This window comes from Zingiber officinale, chromosome 1B (genome assembly GCF_018446385.1).
Source record: "Zingiber officinale cultivar Zhangliang chromosome 1B, Zo_v1.1, whole genome shotgun sequence".
In the NCBI taxonomy this organism is placed as follows: Eukaryota; Viridiplantae; Streptophyta; class Magnoliopsida; order Zingiberales; family Zingiberaceae; genus Zingiber; species Zingiber officinale.
Genome location: NC_055986.1, coordinates 136,261,010 through 136,270,972, shown reverse-complemented (window position 1 = coordinate 136,270,972; position 9,963 = coordinate 136,261,010). Strand labels below are relative to the sequence as shown.

Below are 9,963 nucleotides of genomic sequence, written 5' to 3'. Positions count from 1 at the left end.
TTCTACACGTGTAGTAGCTACCTGCTAGTTTCTAATAATGCTGAATTCAGGGTATTTTTGGGATAAATTATGAGAGCGGTGCCCATTTGATTTTTTTTTTTTTTTAGAAAAAGGGGCGCTAATATGATATTTCTCTTAATTTGGGGTTCCCTTTTGATTTTTTTCCGTGAAAATTATATGTTGGTTGCAGGAATACCAACAAGGAACAAATCTTACTGCGGTGACCAATATGTGCATTTGAATGTTACAATTCTTACATAAGTTTATTCTCTTTCTACTTCCTAGTGTCTCATTTGTGCTTCCGTGGTTTTTAGGTTGCATTTTCTCTATTAACCAGGAATGTGTTACATGAATAGTGTAAGCTGATTGAGAAGTATTTTGAAAAATTGGAGCAAAGTTATTATGAAAAGGACAAGGCTAGCGTCTGGATTTTACTAATCATCAATGGAATTGCTTCGGTTGTATAGGTTTTGTTTGAGTTTCTAAATTTTGTCTTTGTAAAATTTGAGTAGTCTTTATAGTTTTACCGGTGAACACACTGATAAACATAAACAGATAGGATCCATATTTGGAATAGATATTTTTGTAGCTCCCCTTCACTGTTTTTTCTAATCGTTTGAGTGTAGCTGGATAGAAGTACTAGTTTGTAAGAAGCAATGTATAAATATTGTATAGGTTGAAATTGTTAAGTCTTTTATTTTGTTTCATGGAAGCTATATGAACTTAAAATAAAAAGGTAAACATTTAATTATTTTCATTCAAAAGTGATTAATGAGTTTAAAATTTTGGTTTCATATCAAAGTGATACCATTGTAGTCTTAATGACCTATTGAGTCTAACAACCTAATGACTTGTACGTCTGTATTTTTTTTTTATATTTTAAGCTTTTTAATAATGATTTTTATCATTAATAACTTTTAAAAGTTCAGATTTAGTAGTCCCTGAAATCTATCTTATATATATATAGAGAGAGAGAGAATCTTTTAAGATTGTTAATAATTTTACACCAAAAGTATTTGATGATTTTTAGCTAAAACTGTTTGCTAACTTTAAATGACAAGAGACCTTGAATGGATTCAATTTTTAAAAATAAAAATTTAAGTGTTAATGATCTTAAAAAGTTATATGTTTTTTTTTTTAAATTGCAGTTACATGCGTAGTGATCTCCTAACCATATTTTGTTTTCAAATTTAAAGTTTTTTTTAGGTTTCTGAATGATTTTTTTTTTTATCAGAAGTCATTAACAGTGGCTGCCTATTTGGATGTGGGTTCTCATGTTACAGCATGCCAATCTTTCTCCATATCTGCGTTCGAATGCAGCTTCAGGTTGGCTAATTTCTCTACCACAATTGAGGTCCTTTGTGCATCCATGCCAAATCACTATGATTCGATATAATGATTATTAAATGCGACGTAAATTCTTGTTCTTTTCAATCTATTCAAAACTGGAAATACATTATTATGAAAATTAATTGTCAACAACCAAACAAATCAAAATAGATGTTTGATCTCAAAAGACCAGACAATTTTGATTCTGAGTGTTACAGACTGAACATGTAAAGTCTGTCAGATTTCATAGTTTAACGGTGGATTTAGGTCTTGAGACTTAATTTACTGAAATGCTTTTGCAGGAGGAATCGATCACCAGCTGCCTGTTTCAGGGTAAATTCTTTCAATCTCTTCAACAAGCCGTCTCTTCTCGTCTTTTAGTTCTTCATTCTCTTTCTGAAGCTCTTCTATGTGTTTAGTTTGCTCAGAATCTTTCCTGGAAATAATTGTAACAATAAAATGAGCAAAATGTTCAAAGGATTATAAGTTGCAATTCACATTCTATTCAAAAACAAGTTTATTAATACAACAAAAATGCCCAAGTGATAGTGACTTCATTGCAATCAGAGAAGAACTGTAATGCAAGTTGATTGAGTGCCAGACCAAAATGTTCTTCCAATTGAAAATGGCTTGTTAACAAATTCAGAAGGAGAATGACTTACTTTATACATCTGTCAAAGAAAGAGTCCTAATGTATAGATTTAGGGATTAACACATGCTACTTTGTTTTTTTTCCATGCTAGTGAAAGAAAGTTGCCATACCTATTCATGAATGAGAGGTTAAATTTCAGCGACCGTACTTCCTTCTCAAGCGTTTCACAGCGCTTAAGAACTGCTTGCATATCTGACGGCAATGCAGGTGCCAAACTCTTCTCCTTTGCCTCTGCCATTCTGAATGATGAAGTGTTGAAGTTAAACAAAATTAGAACTTTTAGTAAAATATCGAAATGCTAATCACAGTAGTTGCAAACAGATGAATATATTACGTGTCTGCTTAATGTGCAGTACTTGAAGATATTTGGAACTTCAGGGTTTATTTTTAGTAAATTATAACCTAAATTTCACTGATTGTTGGAAACTGGGTATGATTACAAGTTCAAGTAATTGGCAACATACTTTCTTGAGCGCTCGATCCTGCGCTTCTTTGTAGGATCACCTTTGTCCACTGCATAAGTTTTCTAGTTAGAGAAGATGATTAGACAAAACAAAAGGTCAAATCATTGCATTTAGAATTGGTTGAAAGGATGGACCAGCTTAAGTATAATTAAGATATCAAAGTTTTTGTAGAATGGGGTCATCTATACAAAATTGTTAGATGCGTCTTAAAATGGATAAACCTCCTATCTACATTCTCAAAATTTGAGGATGCAGATGAGTTCAATTTTCTAAAAAAAAGAAAAAGCAAAATTTGAAAATTAGCGAACCATACCTGAAATTACTGAGGAATTGACTGATCGCAGCCGAACCAAATTTCCTTTCTGAGAAAGCAAATTCTTAGTGATTAAGTTATGATCTTCAAAAATTCACCTATGATATGACATACCTTTGTTTCATCCTTTACATTGTTTTGCAACTTGTGTTCTCCATATTCTGCAATAAAGAATACAAATGATGAGAAAAGAAAGAAAGCACACTCAAAAATATAAGATCCACTAGATGCATATATCATTGAAGATAAACTTCAAAATCTAATCAATTTAGAAGTTAACAAATTTTATACAACATTATTGGTGTTCTTTTTTAGGATAAGAAGGAAATCCTTATATATTCATATATTTGTTGAAATTCATTGGCCAACTATTTATGTCAAAGAAATTAATTGGCTAATAATTTATGCCAAATATATAGATATTAAGAAATAGACCAATTTATATTTATAGAATGGAGCAGCACACTTGTCTATGTTGGACCAATGAACATGACATTGTTCATGTGGGGCCAATGGGCGTAGAGCTTCTTACCTTCAATGTGCTCCTCATGCCCATCATGACTTAGAGGTACGCACCTATTCTTAAAAATCTAACATGATGAAATTGATTGGCTAACCACTTTTAAAAGTTCGAGCTATTAGGAAAGAGATCGATTTATATTTAATATAATGGATCAATAACCACCGCACTTATCCATGTAAGATCAATGGATATGGAGCCTCCTAACTTTGGCAATGTTGAATCCCATTTAGCTATTGTATTACATTCAATCTCTAGATGCATATATGCAATTAAAGTATATTAATAGACATAGAAGCTATACAAGAAAATTTTACTTTGCTACTGACACTTGTTCCTCAATTAGCCTATATACATTTAAGGGTTTCATCAGGCTCTTAACTAAGCAATCTGTTTAAATTTGTCTGAGTTACCCTCAAATTTCTAATGGAGTTAATAGTATTTAGACAGAAGGTTATATGGAAGACACATGATTAACTTTTCACCAAATTCTATGTTTGTCTTTCCTACGAAAGAATAAGTTTAGTTGTTTTATGTTCGTTAGAAACATCATTCTCTAAAAAACTTGTGATGAGAGGTTTTATATCTACATGTTGGTTCAACAAAATGAAAGATATAACTCCATAATTATTTGGTTGAAAGCAGCCAATCTCATACCTTGCATCCGACCTCTCCATAAAAGAAAATCCCCAGAGGTTTTCGAGAAATCAGGGGAAATTATACAAATTTCATAAGTAGACTACCAATATGAAAAATTCAAAGTCAATGCGCCAAAAAAGAGAATTAAGTTAATAAGGACGCATCTAGCCATTGAAGCTCATAATTAAGAGAATGGAAACATACCTATAATTTTACAATTCAAATTTTGATTTCCCATAGACCTTCTGGAGCTCTCACAAATGGAATTAGTTTGTGCAGAGTTGGCAAGATCATCACATGCATCGAAGCCAATGGTGAAGGCAGCAGCTGCCATAGACGATCCACTCTGTGATGGTTCTTCAGACGTAGCAGTTCTGAACTGGTTTGCCGAAGTAACAAATTCTTCAGTATTTGGCTCCAACAATATCTCAAACTTTGAGTTCATTGAATTCTGCTCTTGAATAGATGATACCAAATGAAACTTGTTGGCTGACCAGTAGATCTCATTTTGGATGTTTTGATTGCAGATGAGATTTACTTCTGGTTGAATATTTGAAACCACAAAGGAAGTATCTTTGAGATTTTCACTGACGTTAAATTGTCTAGCGAGCCTTTTCTTTTCCAGTGAGCCTTTGAGCAAGCTGACCACAGAAGAAACAGGGTCTGCTGTTGCCACTGGAGGAGTATCAAAAGGATAAGTAGTTGAATTCGAGGGAGACATAAATGTTTGAACTTGAGTGCCAATTTCGACCACGGAATCGTCACAGAATTCATTTGAAAGTTTTGTTGGCCCTTGTTCAACCCCTATTGTTGTGGTATTATCTTGAGACTCTGTAATAGCTTGCATCTGGCTATTTTGCATGGCCGCATACCTCTTCCTGCAGAAAAAGGAAAAAAGATGAATTCAATGCACACAAGAATCTGAAGCAGAAGTCTCAAAATTTTGGAGGTTGACTATATTGCTTTATTCTGGAAGGTAATTTTAATACCTCGTAATTGTATAAGAGTCCACTAATGTTTCTTTGCAGGCTATGCTTATCCATCACTATCTTAATTCATCCAACTTATCTAATCGCAATATTTGGATAATCTTCAATTGTATGGTTGTCATGTTAACATATTTTTCTCAAGATCCATTGACATTATATCTAATTGCTTGAGAGTCATAATATTCATGATTCTATCATTTTTCATCTCTTTCACCACTATCTTAATTTCGCCACATTTTTGAGTTTGAGTCTATTTCTTAAATTTGCTAGGTTTCATGTGATTATAGTGAAATATCACTTTAGAGCATGGCCAAAATATAACAGCTTCCCAGTTCCCAGTAGCAAAGAACAAAAAAAAAAAGAAAAAATATGAAGACAACCGACTACTTGCAACATATAAAATTAGATTAACTATGAAGGTCAGTTTCTAAGGATCATTGCTTCAAAGTCAGATACAGAATCAAGTATCCTACCGTAGCTCTGAAGACCGACTTCTTGTCATTGGTTGGGAACTGTGAAACCATGCCTGGATAAAAATTAACCATCATTCACATAAGTTTCAGTGACATTGAAAAAGATAATCTTTAGAATAATGTGTTTAGATTGTTTGAATTTAGATGTTTTAAATTGTAATCAGACCTTGGCCAATAGAAAGTCACTAGCTTGGATGCTTTTCTCTGCAGCGTTCCTAATCAAGTATTCAAGGGGGCAGTCATAAAATGAATGAAATATAAATCTTAAAGGTTTCATTGATGAAATATGTGCCTCAAAAGCTTATTCTATTAGGAAATAGCACAAAATTAATAAAATTTTCCATTTTGCTAGTTCTGATAAAGCAACACAACATGAAGATGTATCATGTATGCATCAACTCAAAAGCTCTAACTTTTTGTCATTTTATTTCAAACAAGGATTGGCAGTCTTTTTTGAGAACATTGTGTGTTACTCACTTGATAGTATCCTGGACATCAGGTGACTGATCATTAATCATGCTCAAGCATTTATCCTCTGTGGTTGTCTTCTGTGCAGTGCCGTTTTGCTGGTTTCCAAGAGTAATGATCTCTGATGATATTCTGCAAGGAGTACAAGTTACTTGCTAACTGGAAAACGATGCCAATAAGCAAATTCTTTCAGAGTGTGTTCTCATGTTTTCATATCATTCAGTAAGATTAACCATCAAATACTTCAGAATTATAGCATTTCTTAGCACCCCTTCGTGATAATTCAAAGAAGGGAAAGTGTAGCATACAACTAATTTATTATTTCAAAATAAATAATAATATAGCACATCAAGAAGATTTACATGTTATACATGGCAAAAAAAAAAAATCTTAAGATAGCTGAATCATGATTGAAAGCAAAAAATTAGCAAGAGCTAATTTTCATTTTTTGAGATGAATGGAACTAGGAAAATACCACAGAAATACCGAGAGACAGATTTAATAGCCTTTCTAACACGCCATGTTACTAAAATCCTCTGATTTCATGGCTACATTTCTTTCTCTGCTATTGATTCCCATACATGATTTTTAAATAATGTTAAAATATTAATTCCCTGGGAATAATATTTTTCAAGGCCTGAACAACTAAATTCAGAATTAAGATTCAATTGCTGCAGAAAATAATGAGATGAGATGTTGAAACCAGGGACTGTTAATCAACTTACTTTCGCGATAGTTGACGAGTACGATTAGCACCATTCGCTGGGCTGAAACCAGGAATCTAGATAATGATCAAGCAAACATGTGTTACAAGTGACAAAATTAATCATCTTAAAACCTTTGAACTGACATCTAAAGTAAATCAGACAATGATGTAAGTTAACTTTATGAAGTAGGCTCTAGTAGCAATAAAAATACCATGGGTGACTAGATATGAGAGTTCTTACTCTCTAGAGAATAGATCAATTTCTCATGGACTCCATTCATGACAAGACAATACAAAATATGACACAAATCCACATATTGATATTAATTATTGGTTATGCTATTCAACTGATTGCTTATAACTTTGTTATGCACTGATGACTTACAATAATACATCATAATACGTGAGTACTAATTCTTGTCTTTACTCTGTTAAATACCACTTTTACTCAAGATCACTATTGTGATTGAATCATTGTTTGGAAGATTATGGCCACATTTCAATCAGCTACGCTCTATCTAATTATGAACCATCCTCCATTGGATCACCATGCATGCACCTTGGCCCCAGGGCGTAGCTGAGCCAGTAACCATGTGGTAGATTTGTAGAATTGAGCAAGGGTTGAATCCCAGCAAAGGCCATGAAAATACCCTCCCACATGGGGGCCTGCTCGGTACCTGATTTACTCCCTGCCAATAGTATGGGACAATCATAGGGGGCCGTCAGGGTGACGGGTTTTACCTTTTTGTAGAACTATGCATGCACCTTCTGTGCTAAATACTACCACTGCTAAAAAAAAGTCAGGTTACAAAGTCATGGCAAAATTATTTTTCTATCATTAGAGTAGAACAAAAAATAAACTCAGTAAACATGAACAATTGAGCAGGTTTAAGCTTTATTCCTACCTCTCCATTCATCAGCCAGGTGTGGAAGAGCTCCTCGCTGTCTCCTCTACAAGTCTGCAATGTTGTCCTGCATCCTAGCATCTCCATGTTTGGTGCACAGCTCCCAAACGAATTCTCGATAAAAGAACTCAGAATCATCTCCTCAGTTGAGCTCCTAAGCAAGTCTGAAAAACCTCTCCCCTCCATCTCCATGAAAAATATTCTCCCTTTGCGCTTTGACCTTTTTAAATTTAAGCAAAAGATAGCCCTTCTTAATCTCGTTTTCACTTCCTAAAATTCAAGCTCAAATCCAACTCAGCTTTATAACTGCAGCATCCAAAAATTAGAGTTGTCAGAGACTTTGAACTGCAAAAACAGATGAATTTACAGTTAACAAACTTAACCAAGCTAATATCCATCATGTACTCACTTCTTGATTTCTTATTCATCCTTCATCTCCACCTCTTGAAATCTCAACTGAAATCCAACACCAGCTGTTTAGAACTATCTACGGTATCCAGCAATCAGAATTTGGTTAGAAAGTTGGCTGTCTCCAGTTAACCAAGGACCAGAAACCTTCAACATCATAAACCCAATATAGTATAAGATTTTGCCAAGCAAAGTTGAAAGTAGTGGTTAACAAGGATGCTCCTAGAACCTTCAGTCCTAAGTAGCTCCTCTACTATCAAATCCCCTAGTAATAGATTTCACCAAGTTAATCCAAGCAGAAGAATCAAATGCATCCTACAACAGGCGATAGCAGAAGTTTGCTAATTAATCTAGTTTTGAGAATGATAATTAAATAGAGGTCTGAGTATCCATAATAAATTTGGTCAGTGGTGGACCAAGTGGGACTAACTAATGGAATCTTGGGACAAAGATCTTGCAAATATTCCAGGGTAAGGTTCTTGTCCTTTTCTTGATGGGAAGAAAGTCAAATGCTGCTGAAAAATTTTAATCTGATTGATGGCCATGTAAAAATGAAACATAACTTTTTTATATTAAAAAGAAATGATCAAATTCAATGGCAGATAGCAATGGACTTGTAGCTAGACCATCAAATTTGAGGTGTTTTTAACTTTTTCAAGCTATCTGTCACTGAAAGTTAAGCAATATTTGTTAGTGCATGAATAAATCAATCAGAGATTAAAAGTCAGGAGCCTGTGAAAAGTAAACTGCAAAAGTGAATGACTAATTTTTAGAAGATCCAGAAAACTGAAATATTTTGTAAACTCACAACCTGGTTATTGATCCCATCCTAAAAATTTGATTCAGTGACCAAACATATGTTTATGATCTCACAAATCTAGTTTATTTTCTACCAAATGCATATGATAGAAAATTAAGGTTATTCACAAATATTCCTCCTGCTGAAAATACCCCCAAAAGAATGAAACTTCATCAACTAGGATTACCAGCTGGTTTGGTTTGAAAACGCAGAGTAAACGATGAACTGGTAAAATTTCCTTTTTAATAGTTCTATCATCATCAAATGGGACACAAGGTCTAGATTAACTGCAACACTTAACTTTTAGTGTAAGACGAACATGAAAATGACTCAAAACATTGACTATTATATTCAGGGGATCAACAACAAACAGGCTATCTGCATGACTTCAGCATTGGCAGGAAAGATGGAGCAGGTGGGCAAAAAAGGCCTTTTTACCGAACCATCACTTTTATATTCCTCCGTAGAGTTGGCAGGAATTCCACTGAAGGAACATAAGCCGGCATCAGCATGATTGATATTGCGTGGGGTAGAAAGCAAGTGACAAGGAGAAGACTAAGCATCGAGAGCAGCCACCGTCCATCTCCTCGATCAATCAGCACAGCGGCAGAAGATTCATCTTATTATAATCAAGGTGATGAAAGTGATGGTCATTGGCCAATCTCATCGATTGGCTAGTGCTTTGCCTGCCTGCAGTAGAGTTTACAAAGGTTTCTCGCCATTTGGGATCTGGTAATGGTTTCCATTTTCACAACAGAGAAACCGAGAGAGTTTGATCAATCAGATGTTTAAGCAAATTTCTTTGCTTTTTTTTTTTTTTGGATTGAATGGCGTCCCCATGCAAATTCCTTGTGAACGAATTATCTTGCAAAATATGACCACCTCACTAACAGTTTCTGATGAACTCCATGAAAAAAATGGAACTAATAGTTGTAAATTCAAAGGGAGCAAAAATAACATTTCCTTAGGAAAAAACAATCGCCAGGAGGAGATTTAAGTGCCATAAGCTTCCCTATACTGAAGAATCAAAACTCGGAGCACATCGGAGCATTGCACTGTGGACAAATACATCCATCAGGCTGCAAAACAAGCAAGCTTGTTATGTTCATCTGTTCTTGGAAAGATAAAGAGGAGTTACTATGCAAATCATTCGATTTATCAAGAGATCATTCAACATGGTAATTCATTGGCTTTATTTAGGTAGTTGGATTGGATTATAATTGTTGGCCTGAGGAACGGCAATCAGATTTTAAGGATCTTCTAAAGATAATAATAATAAAAACATTAACTAAATTAAG

The 9,963-nt window shown here is 34.3% G+C and overlaps 1 protein-coding gene across 2 annotated transcripts; it reads right to left on the bottom strand.

The window, feature by feature from the left end:
• Window positions 1-1,428: 1,428 nt before the first annotated feature.
• LOC121981054 (protein CYCLOPS-like) lies at window positions 1,429-9,764 on the bottom strand. 2 transcript variants are annotated; one of them, XM_042533399.1, is made up of 13 exons: window positions 8,096-9,764; window positions 7,868-8,013; window positions 7,459-7,764; window positions 6,573-6,628; window positions 5,857-5,979; window positions 5,546-5,594; window positions 5,380-5,432; window positions 4,122-4,795; window positions 2,873-2,919; window positions 2,759-2,807; window positions 2,446-2,494; window positions 2,092-2,220; window positions 1,429-1,765 (listed from the first exon to the last, which is right to left on the bottom strand). In XM_042533399.1, exons 3-13 carry the CDS (start codon window positions 7,648-7,650, stop codon window positions 1,642-1,644), a joined length of 1,545 nt encoding a protein of 514 aa, XP_042389333.1. In that variant the 5' UTR covers window positions 7,651-7,764; window positions 7,868-8,013; window positions 8,096-9,764; the 3' UTR covers window positions 1,429-1,641. The 2 variants fall into 2 exon arrangements, with proteins under 2 accessions (XP_042389333.1, XP_042389341.1); XM_042533407.1 differs by having other exon boundaries at window positions 9,104-9,764.
• Window positions 9,765-9,963: the final 199 nt, after the last annotated feature.